Genomic DNA, 20,453 nt, shown 5'->3' with positions numbered 1-20,453 from the left:
GTTCATGAGGCCCCTTGGTGGTTGAGTCAGCGCCGGGACCCTGTCTCTGATGGAAGGGAGCGCTCCGGTGCCCCATGGAGGCCTGGCACCAAGAAATCCTATCAAGAAAGTTCTCAAAGCCCCAGAGTCAGTGGGTTCCTGAGAACGCAGCATCCAAGGGTGGGCACTTCCCCAACTGCAGTGAAGCTATGGGGCGGGGAAGAGGAAGTGTGGGCCCCAGGCCAGACCTAGAGAGCCCAGAGGCGGAGCCTCTTCTGAGTGACAGAAGCAGGGGCGAGGCCTCCCCAGGGCCGTCTCCTGGGACCGCCTGGGACCACAGCAGAGACGCAGGGTGGCTAGAGGCGAGAGAGGTGAACGCGGCCTGTGCCTGCCTGGGTGAGAGACCCTTGCCACTCACGCCCCGGGAACACTGGCGGCCATGGCCGTGGCCCAGCAACTGCGGGCTGAGAGGTGAGTGCAGGGGCAGAGCCCTCCCCGGGCCTCCTCGCTGTTCCTTGCGGGCCTTGGGGGACAGAGGCCGACCCTCCTGCAGCCCTTTATTACCAAGGTCAAAAGTTAGGAGGCTGGAACTGAGTCAGAACCCAAGTGCTCGGCCACGCAGATTCTTAGAAGTGTTTTTCAAGGAAACTTCCAGTTTTTGCTCACTTCCCTCAGGCGCAGATGAAGACGCCGAGGCCCAGAGAGGGGAAGTGACTTTCCCAGGGTCACACAGGAGGGTCGCATCTGGACAGGATCAGGTGTCCTGGGGCCCAGGCCGGGCTCACTGCTTTGCATGGCTTTTCATCTTGTGTTCAAACAGAATCACAGAATCTGGCTTCTTCCTCTTTACCCAGGGCCTGGCTCAAATGCCAGAAGCCTTCTCTGACAGCCCCCTCGTTGCTCTCGGACCGCCGGCCTGGTTTCCTTTTTCCGCACAGTCCTTAAACTGCTTGCAGGACATTCTACACTCACTCATTTGCTTCTGTCTCCCTGGCATCCCCATTAGAAGCAGGCTCCGTGACAGTATTAGTCCCCTGGTCACTGCCCTATCCCCAGCATGTACCACCTTTGAGCTGGAGAATGTCCCGGGATCCTTCGGGTCCGGGTGCTGTCATTGCACAGATGAGAAAAGATGAGGACTAAGGAGGATAAAGCACTTACTCAGGGTCACATGGAGCCCGGCCTCATCAGGGCTTAGCTTCATCTCTCAGCAAGCCTGTGCTCTGAGCTGTGGGGGACCCGAGGACACAGGGCGTGGCTCCTGCCCTCGATGGGAGCAGCAGGTGACATCAGAAAAAAAGCACGCTGGGTGGCGGTGATGGGGCGGGCTTATTTGGGGTCAAAGCGGGCAGCAAAGGGTCCACGGAGGCGTCTGGGGTTACAGGTGGAATTTCCAAAGGCTGAAGGTCAGAAGAAAGCTTGTCTGTGTGTGCGCTGAAGGAGGGGTCGCAGAAGCAAGGGCTTGGAGGGTGGTGCCAGGGCTGGGTTTTCCCACCGGATTCCAGATTCTTCCTCCACGGCTCTCGCTGGAGAGGAAGCTGAACACACAGGAAGTGGCTGCAGCATGAAGCTCGTGGCACTTCCTGTTTCTTGGGGTACGTGTGTCAGAAGACAGGACGCCCCCCAAAGAGCTGGTCCCCCCAGACGGTGCTCCCTTCCTCCCATCCTCTGTTTCTGTCCAGCCACCCTTACCCTCCCCAGAGGACGAAGGGGCGCCCGCCTCCCTCCCTTCTCGGGGCCATGGAGCCAGGTCCTGGGCCTCCCTGCCCCTCGGATGCCCTGGACGTGCTGTGCCTGAGGCCAGAGCAGAGGACACAAAGCGAAAGCAAGGGTACAGCTGGGCTTTCTAAGACCTGAGACATCCAAAGTTGGAGAGGACTGCCTTGGGGTAGTGAGATGGGTCCCAACAAACATGTTTTAACCACTTCCTGAGTGCGGGAGCCACAAAACCCGAGCTAGCTGCCCCCTGAAGGTCTGTCCAGGCCTCAGCCCCCTCCCATCCGGGATCCAAAGTGGACTTTTCGCGAACAACACGAGTGCGTATGAACCCAGAGCATCCCCCGGCCCCAGAAGGCCCTGGGTTGACTTCGGCTCTGAGGGGTCCCGGCTGAGGTCTCCGGGGGAGCAGGTTTTCTAAGGTGACTCCCAGTCAGGATCGCTGCTCCCCGCCCCCCCCTCACTCTGCCCTGGTGCACAGCTTCCTGGCTCAGCCCCCCGCACACAGTAGGGTCACTCCCATGCTGACCCCCAGGGCACTTGCTAAAACACAGACACGGGAGCGGCCCTGTGCAGCAGCAAGTAGGGTCCCTGCTTTCGTGGGGACTCTCAGGCTGGGCTCGTCATGGATGAGACCTCCTGACCCTCCAGGGGTCGCCGTTTAACAGAGGGAGGAAGGAGCCCAGGCACAGAGGGGAGTCTTCCCAAGGTCCCGCTGGCAATGGCCGAACAGGGACTCGGGGGTCACCTTCCCCCCCCACCCCGCGCCTTCCCGCTCTGATGCCCATGCTGTCCCAGTGTAACCCCTTCCTCGCCCCCACCGCCCCGCCCCCAGCGCAAGGCACAGGGCCTTCGTGATGGGCCCTGCCTGTCTCCCTCGCTCCGTCTCTCCTTCCTTTCTGCCTCTCGCTGTGCGTTCCAACGGTGCTCAAACTGCCCCTTGCCCCGAAGTTCCTTGAACTTGCCCCCTCCTGCCTGCCTAGAGCCTTTGCACTCAGTTTCCCTTGCCTGTGGTCCTGTAGCTTGCCTGTGGTCTTCGTCTCCCGCTGGCCCAGCCCCACTTCTTCTGGGAAGCCCTCCCTGACTACCCTCGGTCTGTGCGAGCCGAGCCCTCCGACGGGTAGAGCGCCCTGCTCTTCTCTCTGGTGGACATAAGTCCCATCTTCGAAGAACCTGCTTGCCAAGCTCTCTTGCCTGCTTCCCTGCCGATTCTCGGAGGGACTATAATAATGGCCGGCTCTGTTACAGCTCAAAACACCTTGTGCTTTTCCTTCCCGGCCTCTCTGACCATTGAAATGACATCATCACTCGTTCCGCGTCCAACTCTGGGTCCATGAGACCCAGAAGCCAGAAGCCACGTCCTAACGTGCTTAGGACAGTGTCTGAGCTCCCCTAGGTGCCGACAAGGGTGTGCTGTTATTATCGTTGCTGTTGCTGTTGTTGTGAATTAGTACCTCAGACGGGGAAACTGAGGCTGGGAGGAGGGCTGGGATTTATCGAAGTGCCTGCAGCGAGCTGCGGGGGCAGCAAATGAGGGGCAGGGTGGCGGCATTTGGGAACAGAATTCTAGAGCCACACCGCTTAGGCTCAAATCCCAGCCTCTCGATTTCCTTGGGCAGGTTCCGTAGCCTCTGTGTGTGCCTCAGTTTCCCTGTCTGTAAAAAGGTGTCAGGAGAGCATCTGGCACGTAGCACACGCTCAGGAAACAGTTAAGTGTAGTAACTGTTACCCAACCTTCCCGATTCGCTGCCCAGAGCCATTTCTACGCTCTGGTTCCTTCCTGTCCCCCTGCCATTGCATCGCAGATGAATTACCCGTGAAGAACACAGCCTCAAGGGAGAAAGTAGAGGAAGCAGCTTCTCCCAAGGGTGTTGGCCGCGGGGGCGGGGGGGGGGGCATGTGTGGAAAGTGAGTGGGGGGGAGGGGCTGCCAGTGGTCACTGAGCTGCTCAGAGAGTGGCGGGGATTTCCTCTGTCTGCCCATTGTCACCCTGAGTCACCCCCCCCCCCATCCCCGATGGCAGCCACCAGCGTCCCGAGGTAGCCGGAGGTCCCACGCAGCCCAGGCCCCATGGGGACCAGCAGCAGCTGCCACTGGGTGTGCAGACTGAGAAACTGACCTCCTCTGAGGGCGTCGGAAGTGGTCGCCCCGCCCCCCCTCCCACCCTGTCTCCCAGCTGCTCTGAACTCTGTGACCCCTGGCTGCTTTCTCTGTCCCCTTGGCTGGCTGTTTTCTCTTCCTCCAACGTCCCTCTCGGCCCCCTCTGCTCACGGTTTGCTCTTCCAGGGGGATCTTTACCGCGAGTCACGGGCACGCGGTTCTTAACCTCTCCCGCTGCAGCAGAGAGAGACCCACGCTCAAGCCCTCTGAGCTCCGGAACCACAGTGGCTCTTGCCAGGCCTTGACCTGGGAGCCCAAGAGAGTCCCGCATTAGCGTGCCCGGAACTGAGTCCAGCAACCCTGCTCCCCTCCCATTCATCCTCGTCAGAATATGGGTGACACGTGGGCGTCACTCTTGACCCTGCCCTTTCGTTCACCTCTGCATCCAAATAGTCCCCAAACCCTGCTGGCCGTATGCCAGGAATGACTCACGAGTTGGTAGTGTGTCTGTTAGAAATGTATGAGGCTGCTGGGCACAGAGAAACTGAGGGTAGCTTAAACACACAGGGGCTTATTTTTTTTCACATGACAAGACGTCCAGAGGTAGGCCACAGCTGCTCGGTGACCCAGCACCAGCATCCCAGAATTCCTTTGGTCTCCTCGGGTCTCTGCCTCATGGATGCAATATGGCTGCTGTGGGTCCAGACGGCACATCTGTGTTTAGGGCAGGCCAAAGGGGAAAGGAGAGGAATCCCTGCCGGCCCGTCCCTTCCTCTGGATCAGGAAAGTGAATGCTCTCTGAGAGGCCCCTGCCCCAGATTTTCTCTTAGGTCTCATTGGCCAGAAATGGTCCCGTGGCTGGTCTCAGCTGCAAGGGAGGCTGGGAAAATAGGAAGGAGGTTATGAGGTGCGGCTCAGACCAATCATGGTCTGTCACCTTGAGGCCAGGCCCACCGCCACCCTAAAGAATTGGGGCTTGATTAGCAGGAGGAAGCAAGGGACACAGCAATGAGACGGCGTCTGCTGAGGGTCGTGTCTCTGCGACTGTTCTTTCCGCCTGTCCCCGCTGTCTGGCTCTGTCGCCATCGTCTCTCCATTGCACCGAGGCACTGCAGGGCCTCACAGTGGTGCTCTGTCCCTCCGGCCTCTGTCCTTTTCCTCTCCACACAGCTGACTCCACCCACAGAAGCCCTGAGCCCACTCCTCGGGCCTTGAAACCTTCGCATATGCTGTTCCCACTGCCTGGAAGGCCCTCCCCTGGTGGATTCCCCTTCGACCTTCTCTTCAACGACCTTCTGGACCTGGCTCAAACGTCACCTCCTCCCCAGGCTGGGCAGGATGAACCATTCTCCCTGTGGGACACGTGCTGACTTTGTTTACTCCCGTGACCCGGGGCCTAGACCCGGAGGACGTGACTCGATGTGCGGCTCCTGGATGAATAGCGCAGCCACAGAGCAATTTGCTAGACTATGATACGGCTGCTGGCATATGGTCCCCTCTCCAAACGGGTTCACTCTCAAGGTCGGGTCCCGGAAGGGGTGTTGACACAGGCGACGGGCTGGCGGGTTGCAGGTGGTAACCAGGCTTTCTTTCCCTCCCGCCTCCCTCAGCGACTTTGAACAGCTTCCCGATGACGTAGCCGTCTCGGCCAACATTGCCGACATCGAGGAGAAGAGGGGCTTCACCAGCTACTTTGTAAGAGAGACCCTGACCTTCGGCCTCTGACCTCTAAACCTCCAACTCTCATCCCTTAACTTCTAGCCCTGGGCTTTGCAACAGGGTGATTTGCCTCCAGGGGACATTTGGTAGTAAATGTCTTTTTGTAAGACTAGTTTTTTTTTTTTTTTTTTCAAGTTTATTTACTTTGAGAGAGAAACATACACAGAGAGAGAGAGAGAAGGGGAGAGAAATCACGTGCACACACGCGAGCAGGGGAGGAGCAGAGAGAAAGAGAGGGACAGAGAGAATCCTAAGCAGGCTCCTCGCTGTCCGCGCAAAGCCGGGGACGGGGCTCGATCCCACAAACCTTGAGATCGTGACCTGAGCCGAAACCCAGAGTCGATCGCTTAACCGACTGAGCCACCCGGGCGCCCCTGGTAGTAAATACCTGGAGACATTTTTGATGATTACCACTTGTGGGGGGGGGGGGTGCCACCGGCGGGACGGAGCCCAGAGAGGCCTCTCAGCACCCTGGGGTGCACAGCACAGCCCCCCCCCCCCCCAGAGAAGGGTGGCCCCCAGTGTGATACCGAGGTTGAGCAACGCTGCTCTGATCCTAGCACCTTCGAACCCCGCCCCCCTTCCCCCCCAATCTGGCCCTGGCCGCCCTCCACCCTGGCCTGTGTCCTCTCCAGGTTTTTGTCATCGAGGTGAAGACTAAAGGAGGATCCAAGTATCTCATCTACCGCCGCTACCGCCAGTTTTACGCCTTGCAGAGCAAGCTGGAGGAGCGCTTTGGGCCCGAGAACAAGACCAGCCCGTTCACCTGCAGCCTGCCCACACTTCCGGGTAGGCCCCTGGCTGCGGAGCTGGGAGCCCAGGCCCGCGACACAGCCGCCACCCTCCGCCGATCCCTCCAGCTCCATTTAGCCCCCACGCAAACCCTTCAGTCCGAGGCCCCTCCCGGCAGTCGCGGGCTGCCCCCTCCGGCCTCACGGCCCTCGCCCTCCTGTGCTCCGATGACTTCCGGCCACCCTGTTTCAGCCATCCCCGCCTTGTCCATCCCACGGACTCGCGAGCGCCCCCTCTCTCCCGGTCCGAGAGCTGCCCTCTGACCGCAGGCCCCTTCTGGGGCCGGTTTCCCGGAGCTTCCGCTCCCTCCTCCTCCCCTCTCCTCCCCGGAGGCCGGAGGCCGTGGGCGCCTCATCGCTGTTTCTGGACAGTTCCCTCCCCCCTCGCCTCCTGGCCTTTCTCCCCGGCTCCGGCTCCGTACCCCGCACCCCGGACAGGCGCAAATCTCCGGCCACGGAGCACCTGCCCTCTTGAGCCCTGCAGGGGTGTAGGGTGCCGGGTGCTGTCCCCCAGGGGCCCCCGGCTTCTCTCTTCCTCCTTCAGAGCCAGTTCTGCTCACGCCTGGCCCATCACTTCTCTGGGGCTGCCAGGGACAGGGACCCTCCTGCTCCCGCCCCCCCCCCCCCCCCAGGCTCCAGCACGCTTTGTCCCCCTCTCTGTGTGTGGCTTTCCCCTGACAGCATATCCGTGGCCTCCTGGTACTCTCGCCTTCTCCCAGTTCACTTCCAACCTCACCCCTGCTCCTCCAGCTCCTTACAGAATCTGTCCCCCCTGCTGCCCCTTGAAAGGTGGGCCTTCTGTGCGGTGCCACCTCCCCTCCAGACACCCTCCCCTGAACCAGGTAATCTGAACTCTGACCTTAACTGCTCCCTTCTTGCTGCTGAGTCCCAGCCGCCTCCCGACCCCAGACCTCAGTCACTGTCCCCCCTACTACTAGCTGGACACCAGCTCCTGCCCATCTCACGGGTGGCAGGAGCCAGACATTCACCTTCTGGTGGGAGTTCTTCCGGTAGACGGTTCAACCGGGGGGCCCCGCCTAAGGCACCTGGAGAGGACATGTGTCTTGGGTCAGCCATCATCTGTTTCCCGATCCCCCTAAACACGCTGCCTTGCTTTTGAGGAAAGACCCCTTCATCTACCCAACAAATATTGATTGATTTGGGCCTCGTTGGCATCTTAGGAGCCCCCTAAAAGTTCAAGAATTTTGATGCCCAAGTCCCACCCCCGGAGCCCCTGATTTAATAATCCCGGGTGAGTCCTATGACAGTGAGATTCTTAAATGCTCCTCGGGTGACTTCGATATGTAGCCTGGGTTGAGGACCCCTGTGTTAGGTCGTGGGATCCAGTTGAGAACTAAGCAAAGTTCCCCTTCTCTTGGAGCCAGGAATTGTGTGTGTGTGTGTGTGTGTGTGTGTGTGTGTAGGAACAGGCAGTAAAGAAACAAGTAAAATATCAGCTGGAAACAGTGCAACCCAGCTGAAAGCAAGCTGAAAGGCGGTGTGGACTGGAGGGGCCTCTTGAGCGCCGCTGAGACAGTGGGGAGGGTTCCTGGCCTCGGGGGGGGGGCGGTGCAGCTCGGGGCCCAGAGACCATGTGCTCGGGCCAGGCTCCCAGGACAGCTCTTTGCACTTCCTCAGCCAAAGTGTACGTGGGTGTGAAACAGGAGATCGCTGAGATGCGGATTCCTGCCCTCAACGCCTACATGAAGGTAACCGTGGGGCCGTGCCGCCTGGGCACCTGGGAGGGTATCAGGAGGGCACCTGGGAGGGCATCAGGGAGGGCACCTGGGAGGGCATCAGGGAGGGCACCTGGGAGGGCATCTGGAAGGGCACCTGGGAGGGTATCAGGAGGGCACCTGGGAGGGCATCAGGGAGGGCACCTGGGAGGGCATCTGGAAGGGCACCTGGGAGGGTATCAGGGAGGGCACCTGGGAGGGCATCAGGGAGGGCACCTGGGAGGGCATCTGGAAGGGCACCTGGGAGGGCATCAGGGAGGGCACCTGGGAGGGCATCAGGGAGGGAATCAGGGAGGGCACCTGAGAGAGCATCTGGGAGGGCACCTGGGAGGACCTGGGAGGGCATCTGGAAGGGCACCTGGGAGGGCATCTGGGAAGACACCTCAGAGGGTATCAGGGAGGACACCTGGGAGGGCATCAGGGAGGGCACCTGGGAGGGCATCAGGAAGGGCACCTGGGAGGGCATCAGGGAGGGAATCAGGGAGGGCACCTGAGAGAGCATCTGGAAGGGCACCTGGGAGGGCATTTGGAAGGACACCTGGGAGGGCATCTGGAAGGGCACCTGGGAGGGCATCTTGGAAGGGCACCTGGGAGGGCATCAGGGAGGGCACCTGGGAGGGCATCTGGAAGGGCACCTGGGAGGGTATCAAGGAGGGCACCTGGGAGGGCATCTGGAAAGGCACCTGGGAGGGCACCTAGGAGGGCATCAGGGAGGGCACCTGGGAGGGCATCAGGGAGGGCACCTGGGAGGGCACCTGGGAGAGCATCTGGAAGGGCACAGAGAGGGAAGTAGCCCATGTACCATCCCTGAGCACAGCTGTGGGGTTGCTTCTCCTGCTCCAATGGCCCCCATCTTCAATCCTTAAAGGCCTGGCCTGGGGGGAGAAATAGGTTGTGTTCTCAGAGCTCCAGGGGGTGGGGCAGAGGCAGTGGAGAAGGTACAGGAACCACACTGTGTATCAACCAATCTGATGTCTGTGCCAAGTGTCCTGATAGCGAGCTGAATAGGATCGAGTGTGTGCCCCCGAGGTACCTGCTGCCCAGTGGGGGACACGGAGAGGTGGGTCACAAAAGCACAGAACCGTGGCCTGTGTAACAGAGGCGTGAGGGACGGGGCCCCAGCTCTCTCACATGACCCCTTTGTATGAACTGGAGAAAGGCCCTCCCTTGCCAAGGCACGGGCTTGTGTTAGCTGCATTCATGAGCCTTGCCGAGGTGCCCTTGGATACTCCCCAACCTTTAAATTGTCTGCATCCCTAGGAGATGGAAGCAAAGAGAAAGAAACATCTTGAAGGCTGAGACCAGGCTGGTTAGGAAAGCCCTTCTACCAATCAGGGCTGTGCAAGAAAGCGGCGGGTTTCCTCATGAGGTAGTGAGCACCCTGTCACTAAAGGCATCCAAGCCACGGCTTGATGGCAACCTTAGGAAACTCCAGAGGGGAGCCCTCTTCCTAGCACAGAGGACCCCTCACAGTCAGTGAGGCCTCCCCCTCCTCTTCTGCTCTCATGGCTGAAGAGCACGGAACTAGGCGTCTTCAGTCTTCGCTCTGACATTGACCGTTTGGGTGATTTAGGCCAAGTAACTCATCCTCTCTGGGCCTGGGTTTCCTCACCTGTGAAATGCGGCGGTGCCTCCAGCTCTCTGGTCTCCTGGGGGAGGAGTGATGTTGGGAGCTTCCAGAATGTGAGAGATCATAACTCCTAGCGGAGTGAGCGGCAGGAGGAGCGCAGAGGAGGTGGGAGGCAGGAGGAGGTGACCCCTGCCCTCTCCAGTGGCTGCAGGAATCCTGGGCTCTGGGCAGAGAAGAGGGAGGGTGGGAAGCCCCTCGGCTGCCGCACCGGAGGCATCTGCCCTCAAGGGGGCGCTGTGACGCCTGCTCCCTCAGGGTGGCTGGAGGCTCCTGTCTTCCTGCAGGGTAGGAGAGGGGTGAGCTCTGGGGGGGGGAGGGATGAAGCTGTGGACCTGGGCCTCTTGGTCGCACACCTGGGCTGGAGGGTCCCCTCTCTGTCTATCTCTGTGTGATTTGGTTCCTTAGAGCCCAGGGGCCCATCAGTGCAGGAATCTCTGCTACGGGGAGCTCACTACCACTCTTCCCTGCTCATCTCCTTGGACAGTTACTAGAAAAATCCGATTCCTTGTAACTTGCACCGCTGTCTCACCACTGTCCGCGTGGAGAATATGGATCATGTGATAATGACACCTGCCTGGAAGGCTGTGGGGCGCTTTGCCAGGAGGCTCTTGATATATGTTTGTAGGGTAGACGAACAGGCTGATTTACTTCCCTCAGTTACTTGTGAGTTGGATGCTATTATCCCTATTTACAGACGGGGGAGTGGAGGCACCGAGAGGTGGAGCCACGCATTGGGTGCCATAGAGCAGCCAGAGAGGAGGGCTGAGATTTGAACTCACGTCTCTGGGATGCCAGGGCTGTGCTTTCGCCCTCCGTGCTACGTTGTGATAGAAGTAACAGCAGCGATGATCATGTCCAACTTTGATGGGGCTCTTGCTAGATGCCCGGTCGTGTTGTAAGCGTTGTGCACCTGTTCACTTCTTTAATCCTTACACCATCCCCCCACAAGGCAGGTGCTATTAGCATCCGCCTTTTATGCATGAGCATATGGAGGCACGCTTGGCCAGGGTCACCCAGCTGGTGAGTGGGACTTGATCCCAGGGGTGGCCTGGCTCAGTCTGTACCCTTAAACCCATCTCTGGGCTGCCTCCCAGCCCTCCCCATGTGACAGCTGTGTCCTGTCTACGCTCTGCAGTCCTGGTTCCTCTGGAACCTGGTTCCTGGTTCCTCCTGGCCCCTCCCCATCCTGCTGCCTCAATGGGATTCTCGGGAGGGGGCTGGGTGCCTCTGGAGCCATGGCACCCAAAGCTGACCACAGAGCTCCTGGGGACCTATGCATTGTCCAGCTTGAGGCGGGGGGGATGACCCTGCCAGATTCTGGGTCCTCTGCGTCCTCACAGCCTTAGGACCTTTGCGTTGTGGCCAGTGTACCCAGCATCACATGGAGTGAGAGTCCTGACTCCTCGCCTTCCCAGCCCTGCCAACTGGGTCGGGCACTTTGCTTCTCCAAACCTCAGTTTCCCCAACGCTGATATGAGATGAAGTATCAGAAAGCATTTTTTAGGCCGTAATGCCACCAACTGTGGTTGGTTTGGGTCATTTGAGGCATCCTTCCTCCCACTATCGTCTCATTTTCATCTCAAGGATGGGCGTCGGTGGCAGATGGCTCTGGGGGCCCCAGCTCTGTCGCTTGCCAGGCCAGGGGGCCTTGGGCAGGTCCCCTAACCTCCCTGACACTAACTTTCAGGCTTTTTATGAGATGGGACAAAGCCACGTGGTGTGGCGCTGAGTGCAGTTCCTGGACAGTCACCGCCACGTCATCGTACCTGTCGTCACCATTGTTGTGTCTGGAGGCCTTTAAGGTCTTTCCGAATGAACTGTTCTCAGGCCAGCTGGTCCCCTCCTGATCTCAAGCCCAGGAGTAAAGCTTATGAGATGTTACACGTCTTGGACGAAATGAAATGTGTCCTGTGGCCGTGCTTGGGCAGAGCCAGCGTTAGTAGAGGGGGGGGCGGGGACCAGTGTGGGGGACGGGGATGGGGCAGATGGGCTGGGATGTCCAGACCTTTCTGCTGACCACCCACCTGTGCTGTCTCCTCTCTCCAACACAGAGCCTCCTCAGCCTTCCCATCTGGGCGCTGATGGACGAGGACGTCCGGATCTTCTTCTACCGGTCATCCTATGACGCGGAGCAGGTACCCCAGGCGCTGCGCAGGCTCCGGCCACGCACCCGGAAAGTGTAAGTGACCGGCCCCTGTGCCCTCTGGGCCAGAGCCCTGGGCCACCTCCTCTTAACCAGGATCTCTGCCCCAGATGCCCCTGCTGCAAAGGTACTTCTTTTCCCTGGAGGAAGAGAAGAACCAGAGATCAGTTCTATCCCTGAACACCCCAGGATGTTCAGGTGGTTAGATGAGCCTGGAAAACCAAGCGCAGGGCCTGGAGGGATAGGAGGCGGGTGCATTTTGATGTGTTTGACAGGGCGGACTGGGGGACAGGGGCTGGACCACTGACAGGGAGAGTTTGGAGCCACAGCACCCATGGGGGGATGCTGCAGGGCTCTGGGTGCCTGGAGAGAGTGGGGAGAGGGAGGGAAGGGAGGCGCTGCTCTCTCTGCAGACCTTCTCAGAGCCTTTCCTGGGATGCCCTGCCCCCCCCCCCCCCCCCCCACACACACACACATGCACTCCGCTGCAGCTCCCGGTGTATCACACTGGTCCCCAGGGGGGCGCTGCTGCTCCCTCTCTGATTCCAAACAGCCCGATACTCCCTTCCAGCCCCCTCCTCAGCAGGAAATAATCATGGAGAATGCAAGCCACTGAAATAAGGCTGGGTTTCGAAAGCCAGGCTTCTTCTGCTGCTAAGAATTCCAGGGACAGGGCTCCTGAGCCCTGGCCTCCCTCCCAGCTCCTCCCTCCCTCCTCAGGCCAGTATCTCTGAGTGTCCTCTTGGTGCCTGGCCATCTCCCCACGCACGCAGGCAGGCATGGTCTCAATGTCACCTGAGCCGCGCGGCCCTGCCCCCAGAGCCCTGGAGCAGTGCACGTCTCCAACCCATTTCCTTGGTTGAAAAATTAGAGGTTGGGGGTGGGGAGTAGTAGGAAGAACAGATGTGAAAGGGTTGGTAAGTTAGAGCACTAAGCAAATGTGTGTCTTCCTCCCCACCTCCTTGCTGAGCCTCTGTTTCCTGGCCCACGAAAGGAGATACGATCCCTCCCCCAGCGACAGCGGGAACCAGGGAGTGAGTGTGATGGTCAGAGGAGCAATTGTAGCTGCATTTTTGACATCCTCCCCCTCCCCCGCCTTTCCCACCCCTGATGAGGGGCTCCTCTGGGCACAGAAGGAGGGATCCAGGCCCTGAGAGAACCAGGAAGGCTGACAGGCCTCCCTTCTCTCTCCACAGCAAGAGTGAGTCTCCACCAGGCGCCCTCTTTGACCGCATGGCTGCTCCGAGAGCAGAGGTAACCCCCCCGACCCAACCCCGGGGTCAGGCCTCCCATCTCACCTCTGGGCTCCACCTTTGGCCACTGTGCCCCCACTCTGGGTGCCCTTTGTGTGCTTAGGACGGGGCTGGGTGCTGGGAGCAGGAGGGGATTCGGCCTTAGCCCCGAGGGCGCCCAGCCCAGCTGACAGGAGCTGGTGTGGGGAGCATGAGGGGAATGCGGCCATCCATCATCCATTCAGCAAGCTTTCCTGACCTCCTCCAGACCAGCCCCACCCTGGTCTGGGGTGGGGACTAAAGCCTCAGAAATGACTCACACAAGGCCCTGCCCTCAAGGAGCTCACAGCTCCCTGATGACACACGTGTGGAAACAGTGTGGACTGGGGCCCACACTGGGGGGCCGAGGAAGGTGCTCAACCCCGGGAGTTTGGATGCTTGCCTGTCTGCGCTCATCCCACCAGGTCTGGAAGGAGCACGTTCTGGAGTCAGAGAGACCTGGCTTCTAATCCTGGTTCCTCCATGAACAAATGAGTGGTCTCAGACAAGTCACTTATCCTCCTTGAGCCAGTCTCCTCAACCATTAATGGGGACCCTGAGGCATGTGGGGCACGGTAGTAGGAATTCATGGAGTGCTTCCTCCGTCCTGCCTTACTCCACTCTTCTCCCAGGCCCTGTTTGACTTCACTGGGAACAGCAAACTGGAGCTGAATTTCAAAGCTGGAGATGTGATCATCCTTCTCAGTCGGATCAATAAAGACTGGCTGGAGGTGAGGTTGGGGTGAGGATGGGATGAGGTTGGAGGTGAGGTTGGAGGAGAGGCTGGGGGTGAGGTTGGAGGTGAGGTTGGAGGAGAGGATAAGGGTGAGGCTGTGGGTGAGGCTGGAGGTGAGGTTGGAAGTGAGGTTGGAGGTGAGGCTGGAGGTGAGGCTGGAGGAGAGGTTGGAGGTGAGGTTGGGGTGAGGTCGGAGGTGAGGTTGAGGTGAAGATGGGATGAGGCTGGAGGTGAGGCTGGGGGTGAGGTTGGAGGAGAGGCTGGGGGTGAGGTTGGAGGTGAGGTTGAGGTGAAGATGGGATGAGGCTGGAGGTGAGGCTGGGGGTGAAGTTGGAGGAGAGGCTGGGGGTGAGGTTGGAGGTGAGGTTGAGGTGAAGATGGGATGAGGCTGGAGGTGAGGCTGGGGTGAGGTTGGAGATGAGGCTGGAGGTGAGGTTGGAGGAGAGGCTGGGGGTGAGGCTGGAGGTGAGGCTGGGGTTGAGGCTGGAGGTAAGGTTGGAGGTGAGGTTGGAGGTGAGGCTGGAGGTGAGGCTGGAGGAGAGGTTGGAAGTGAAGTTGGGGTGAGGTCGGAGGTGAGGTTGAGGTGAAGATGGGATGAGGCTGGAGGTGAGGCTGGGGTGAGGTTGGAGGTGAGGTTGGAGGTGAGGTTGAGGTGAAGATGCGATGAGGCTGGAGGTGAGGTTGGAGGTGAGGTTGGAGGTAAGGTTGGAGGAGAGGATAGGGGTGAGGCTGGGGGTGAGGATGGGATGAGGTTGGAGGTGAGGGTAGGATGAGGTTGGAGGTGAGATTGGAGGAGAGACTGTGGGTGAGGTTGGAGGTGAGGTGGGAGGAGAGGCTGTGGGTGAGGCTGGAGGTGAGGTTGGAGGTGAGGCAGGGGTGAGATTGGAGGTGAGACAGGGGTGAGGTTGGAGGTGAGGTTGGAGGTGAGGCTGGAGCAGAGGCTGGGGGTGAGGTTGGGGGTGAGGCTGGAGATGATGTTGTTTCGGGTCTCCTGGTGGGGGTCAGAGGAGGCAGGGTCAGGGAAGGCCCCAGGGAAGAAAGAGATGCCGTCTGAGGGTCACCCGGGAAGTCCCAGCAGCTGGGTGGAGGCAGCCTGAGGAACACCGCCACGGGGAGGCAGGTGTGTGAGCGCAACAGAAGATCCCGGAGACCACACCTGCCTTCGGTTCTGACCCCAAAGGACAGTTGCTCCAGGCCAGTCGGTTGACCTACTGAACCGACTGTCTTGGTCTATCGCAGGGTTTCTCCCCGGTGGCGCTGTTGACATTTGGGGCCAGATTGGCGTGGGGCCATCCTGTGCCCTGCAGGGTGTTCCGCCGCATCCTTGGCCTCCGCTCACCAGATGCCGGCAGCACCCCTGCAGATGACAGTCAGATCCCTCCAGACATTTGGCTCGGGGTGGGGGAGGTTGCAAAATCAGCCGCAACTGGGACACGCTAGTGGGTCATCTGGGAGAATTGTCCTAACCGTCGTGCGGCAAGAAGAGAGAGTGATACAGAGCGTAAGCTCCGGGGTCGGCCTGCCTGGTGTCCTTTCCTAGTTGTTTTTAACTAGCTTTGCGTCCCTGGGAACCTTGCTCAACCCTGTGGTTTCCTTTTCCGTAAATGGAGAGAGCTGGCAATTTCTTCCTAGCGGTCCTGGGAGGGCCGGCCACGGCGCAGCTGTTCGGGGCTTGGCCCGCAGAGGGCCTCCGCGTGTGGCATCTGGCCGGTGCCGGGGCTGCTGGGAAAGTGAAATGAGACTCTGACGCCAGAGTCCGTCTTGACTGTTGCTTCGTCCCCGCAGGTGGCATGTGGGGCCCCCCCAGGGGTGATTGGTGGATGGAGATGGGAGGTCCTGGCCTGCTTCTGGCCATTCCGGTTGGATCCCGCTGCCCTTAAACAAAGTTCCCTTTGGTCGAGGCTCCTGAGGCCGGGGGGCGTCTGAAGGAGATTGTGGAACGGGCCCCGGGGGTTCTCGAGGGGGAGGGGAGGGTCACTGGTGTCCAGGAGCTAGACAGGGGCAAGGACCGTTGGTCTGGCCGACTTGGCAGCTTTGATCTTAGCCCCCGTCCTGGAGCCGTGTCTCGGGACTCAGCGGCTCTTACAGCTGTTGGGCATTGCTGGCCACTCTCCAGACCCAGAAAATGTCTGTTGCCTTCCTGTTTTCTGAAAAGTTCTGTGTGTGAGTATGCTGGCCGACTTCTGGCCTCAGGTCAAGGGGAGGGTCAGGGGAGGAGCAAGGGGGACTACTTGGAGCCTCAGTTTACATGTCTGTGAAACGGGATGTGGATGATGTCTCTTCCAAAGGCTTGTCAAGATTAAGAGAACATGTGGCAGTGGCTGGGTCTTGGCCTGGAGCTCAGGAGAGAAACCTGGGCCGGAGAGAGTGTTCTGGAAGTCTGATCTAGAGCAGGCGCTCAGTGCAGGAATGAGCGAAGAGAGCCACACACACCCCTTGATCTCCCTCCTTTGTTCTGTTTTCCTCCTTAACACCCGTGGCCATTGGCTCAGCGTGGAGCTCACCAAGCTCCCTGCCCATTGACTGTCACCCCCCATTATAATGTGGCTCCCAGAGGGAGGGTAAGCACCCACCGTCCATTCTTTTTTTTAAGTTTTTTTTACTGTTTATTTATTTCTGAGACAGAGAGAGACAGAGCATGAGTGGGGGAGGGGCAGAGAGAGAGCAGGCTCCAGGTTCTGAGCCATCAGCACAGAGCCCGACGCGGGGCTCGAACTCACGAACCGTGAGACCATGACCTGAGCCGAAGTCGGTCGCTCAACCGACGGAGCCACCCAGGCGCCCCGAACCCGCCATCCATCCTGAGTGCCCAGAGTGTGCCACCTGGCTGGTGCTGGTGACGTCTGTGAACCAATGACCGAATTAGGTGAAAGCGGCTTTCCAGATGAAGCAAGATCTTGACTATTGTTCTATTCTGGGACAGAAATAGTAGTCTTCTTGGGGTCAACAGCACGGTGACCTGGGTCACTTATTCTCCTACCTTTGCATATGACCTCGTCTGCATAATGACAAGGGTGCCGGGTGGGGGAAGGGGGCTCGAAGTTGGGCGCTGCTGTCTCCCTTCCCACTGTCAAGGCGGCCCCTTCTTCCCTCCTCAGGGCACCGTCCGGGGAGCCACGGGCATCTTCCCACAGTCGTTTGTGAAGATCCTCAAGGACTTCCCGGAGGAAGACGACCCCACCAACTGGCTCCGCTGTTTCTACTATGAGGACACCATCAGCACCACCAAGTTCGTGGCCTGTCCACCCTCCCTGCCCCTCCCCACCGCCACCCCAGCCCCCCCGCATTGCACCCTCCCCTCACCCAACTGAAAGCCTCCAGGGGCTCCAGATAAGCCATGACTCAGTAACAGGGGTCCCGCCAGCCTCGTTCCCATGTCCCTCTTCCGGCCTGATGCCCTCTCACAGCTGCCTGTTGGTTGTCCCCTTAGGGACATCGCGGTGGAGGAAGACCTCAGCAGCACTCCGCTATTCAAGGACTTGCTGCGGCTCATGAGGTGAGTGGCTGCAGGGGGACGGGGTGGCGGGAGGCGGTGCGTCAGAGACCCCGGAGGAGAGAACAGAGGGGCAAATGCAGTGTGTTAAGGTTCATCTGCTTTGCCTTCTTGTTTCGGCCCCAGCCCAGCCCCGCAGGGCAGATGTCAGCTCCCCATGACAGAGCCGAGCGGGGGTCCGCAGAGACGTACGGGGCCTTAGACGAGGTCACACGGCCTGTGAGTGCAGATTTGCGGCTAGAGCCAGCTGGCAAAAGACCTGGGGGCTTGGGGCCTCCGCCAGCAGAGAGGACCACCACCTCCCAAGGTCCAGTGTGTCCACGGACCCTTCTTTTACACAATGGAAATAACATTGGTCGATTCCCGACCATGAGAGTCATTCCTGTTAATTACATGTATATGTATTTATATACATACACATATGTGTATGTATACATATACATACACATATGTGTATGTATACATATATATATATATATATATATATATATATATACATATACATGTAATTAACGTCAGAAATGGCAGGAGGGTATAAAGAAGCAGAATCACCTCGAGCATCGCTCCGCTCATCATTAGGCGCGCATTCAGATGTTTCCAGGGCACATCGCCACCCCCTAAATGTGGCGTTAGCTGGCCACGTGGTGTCATTCTGGGGGTGCGCCAGAATGAATGCAGCCACCCCTCCTCGGCTGTTTATGTTACCCCCGCTTCCTTACGCCCACAAATCATGCTGTGGTTCTTGCGTTTGGTGATCTGCCCGATAGTCCCCTCAGGATGAGTGTCTAGGGGTGGAATTTCGGAATTAAGGTGTTGGCAAGTCTGTTAGGTCTCCCATCCCTTTGTCGTATTCCCCATAGGAAGGTTATATCACGTGAGTTCGAGCCTCGCGTCGGGCTCTGTGCTGACAGCTCGGAGCCTGGAGCCTGCTTCGGGTTGTTCTGTGTCTCCCTGTCTCTCTCTGCCCCTCCCCTGCTCACACTCTGCTGTCTGTCTCTCTCTCAAAACTAAATAAACATTAAAAATATTTTTGTAAAGGTTACATCACTTGTCACTTTCGCCAGCCAGGTCCACCCCACGTCAGACAGTCCCAGTCCCTCAAGAGACCTTCCTCCAGGGCGGCACACAGCTCTTGGGGGCTTTATGCTCTCTACTGTGTGCCTGGCCAAACCCACCCCTCAGCCTCACGTCGGTTCTTAACTCTTCATATTTATACACAAGGCACTTCAGGCCGTGCCACGAATTTGTGGCGAAAGCCTCTTCTCCCCTGTAGGTCTCAGTGTCCCCATCTGTGCAGTGGGAGGTTGGACCCCATGGATGATAAGGCCTGTGCCAACCTCTGACCCCTTCGGATTCTTAGATCCTGGCTTTAAGCCTCCGTCAGCCCCCTCTCTCTGTCCCTACGCTTCGGCCTAAGGCCCCTGGACCTCTTATTAACCGTGACCATTCCCACCCAGGCAGGAGTTCCAGAGGGAGGACATCGCCCTCAATTACCGGGATGCCGAGGGGGACCTCGTTCGGCTGCTTTCAGATGAGGATGTGGCACTCATGGTGAGACAGGCCCGAGGTCTCCCCTCCCAGAAGCATCTCTTTTCCTGGAAGCTACATGTCACCCAGAAGGATGACTACAAAGTCTACAACACTGCCCCCTGAGCTGATGGGGACTAAACAAATAATAAATAAATAAATAAATAAATAAACTTTAAAAATAAATACAAGTATCTTTATTTATTTTGGGGAAAGAGAGAGAGAGAGCAAGTGGGGGAGGGGCAGAGAGAGAGAGAGAGAGAGAGACCCAAGCAGGCTCTGCACTATCAGCACGGAGCTCAACACGGGGCTCGAACCCAGGAACCGCGAGACCATGACCTGAACCAAGATCAAGAGTTGGACGCGTTACCGACCGAGCCACCCAGGCGCCCCTCAAAGTATCTTTCAAGTACATTCCTCAGGAAGAAGACAGCGGATCCTCGAGGGACGGGCTGAGCTGCATGAACACATGATAAGCAAAAGCAGCGGTCAGTATCGTGGATTCGTCTTGCATTGACTGAGCCAAGCTGAAACTGTGTTTCCCAGAATGTCCTTCCCCGTGTGGATCCAGATGGTGCGGCCCCTAAGACATGTGGCGCAAGAGATTCAGAAGGGGAGCGCAAAGCAGCAGGAACTTCTTTTTAGTCCAGAGATGCCACTGCAGTTCATGCACACGGGTCCTTCTGTGCTGCTTCACGCTTTGGAAATTCAGAACACAGAAGTCAAAGAGAAGATCCCGGAAGCAGTGAGAGAATGTTGCAATGGCCACAAAAGAACAACACTGAAAACGATAGCAGGCTTCTCGGTAACACGCTCAGTGTCAGGTTCTCGATCCCGGGCTGGGTGTGTGTTTAGCTCCCTGCCACAGGGCACCAGTTTCTTTGGGTTCCTGTTTGTCCTTGCTTCTCTCACGGCACATGCATCTTCTGTCTTTGACAGCCCTCATCACTCGACCGGACACAGATACAGCAGCATCATATAGAAGGTTTGACCAGGGTCACCTGGCTGACTCTCTCGGTTGAGCGTCCGAATTCGTCAGGTCACAATCTCGCGGTTTGTGAGTTCGAGCCCTGCGTTGGGCTCTGTGCTGACAGCTCAGAGCCTGGAGCCTGCTTCTGATTCTGTGTCTCCCTCTCTCTACCCCTCTTCCTCTCATGCTCTGTCTCTCTCTGTCTCTCAAAAATGAATAAACGTTAAAAAAATTAAAAATAAAACAAATTTAAGGTTTAACCAGCTCCCATGATTGAAGAAGATTAAATCCTCAAGGTAAATCTCTCGTACCCTTTTCCTAGTGGTCCTGCTTCTCTGATGGAATCCTGAGGTACACATGCATATAAATTCAAATAAATATTCTCAATATAAGTGAATAATAACTTCTCATTTCCATGGTTAAAAAAGGACAGAATTAAAATACTGGATGATAATAATCATACATGTACTGGGAGAGGTGGAATTAAAGCGTTCCAAGGTGCTTACGCTCTCCATAACCAGAGTTAAAATTTGTTTAACATTAGGCTTTGCCAAATTAAGCGTGCATGGTAAAATTTCAATGAAAATTATCCAAAGACTGGAAAGAGAACGTATGTATTTCATTTACATCAAAATGAATAAG

General features: G+C 58.0%; 1 protein-coding gene and 2 long non-coding RNA genes across 5 annotated transcripts; 2 read left to right on the top strand and 1 right to left on the bottom strand.

Moving 5' to 3' along the window:
• The first annotated feature begins 244 nt into the window (after positions 1-244).
• On the top strand, positions 245-20,071 carry NCF4 (neutrophil cytosolic factor 4). 3 transcript variants are annotated; one of them, XM_058741398.1, is made up of 10 exons: positions 248-450; positions 5,406-5,490; positions 6,150-6,303; positions 7,944-8,014; positions 11,723-11,850; positions 13,011-13,068; positions 13,718-13,816; positions 16,920-17,050; positions 17,252-17,317; positions 17,441-17,657. In XM_058741398.1, exons 1-10 carry the CDS (start codon positions 419-421, stop codon positions 17,514-17,516), a joined length of 900 nt encoding a protein of 299 aa, XP_058597381.1. In that variant the 5' UTR covers positions 248-418; the 3' UTR covers positions 17,517-17,657. The 3 variants fall into 3 exon arrangements, 2 of the variants coding, with proteins under 2 accessions (XP_058597381.1, XP_058597380.1); XM_058741397.1 differs by lacking the exon at positions 17,441-17,657 and adding an exon at positions 18,772-20,071 and having other exon boundaries at positions 250-450; XR_009265335.1 differs by lacking the exons at positions 17,252-17,317; positions 17,441-17,657 and adding an exon at positions 15,061-15,322 and having other exon boundaries at positions 245-450; positions 16,920-17,048.
• On the bottom strand, positions 6,964-11,741 carry LOC131518905 (uncharacterized). Its single transcript, XR_009265336.1, has 3 exons — positions 8,186-11,741; positions 8,091-8,126; positions 6,964-8,043 (listed from the first exon to the last, which is right to left on the bottom strand). It is a non-coding gene; the product is annotated as an uncharacterized LOC131518905 (long non-coding RNA).
• Positions 13,833-14,767, top strand: LOC131518906 (uncharacterized). Its single transcript, XR_009265337.1, has 5 exons — positions 13,833-13,891; positions 14,023-14,104; positions 14,256-14,363; positions 14,514-14,556; positions 14,733-14,767. It is a non-coding gene; the product is annotated as an uncharacterized LOC131518906 (long non-coding RNA).
• Positions 20,072-20,453: the final 382 nt, after the last annotated feature.

The sequence above is a fragment of the Neofelis nebulosa genome, chromosome 8 (genome assembly GCF_028018385.1).
Source record: "Neofelis nebulosa isolate mNeoNeb1 chromosome 8, mNeoNeb1.pri, whole genome shotgun sequence".
NCBI classification, from domain to species: Eukaryota; Metazoa; Chordata; class Mammalia; order Carnivora; family Felidae; genus Neofelis; species Neofelis nebulosa.
Note: the sequence above shows the minus strand (reverse complement) of the source record. Positions and strands in the feature narration are given on the sequence as shown.

Bases quoted from the DNA above. Each gene is read 5' to 3' on its own strand.
- NCF4 (XM_058741397.1), top strand. From the start codon at position 419: ATGGCCGTGGCCCAGCAACTGCGGGCTGAGAG. The intron at 451-5,405 runs GTGAGTGCAGGG...CGCCTCCCTCAG, and splicing joins CAGCAACTGCGGGCTGAGAG to CGACTTTGAACAGCTTCCCG. The intron at 8,015-11,722 runs GTAACCGTGGGG...TCTCCAACACAG, and splicing joins CCCTCAACGCCTACATGAAG to AGCCTCCTCAGCCTTCCCAT.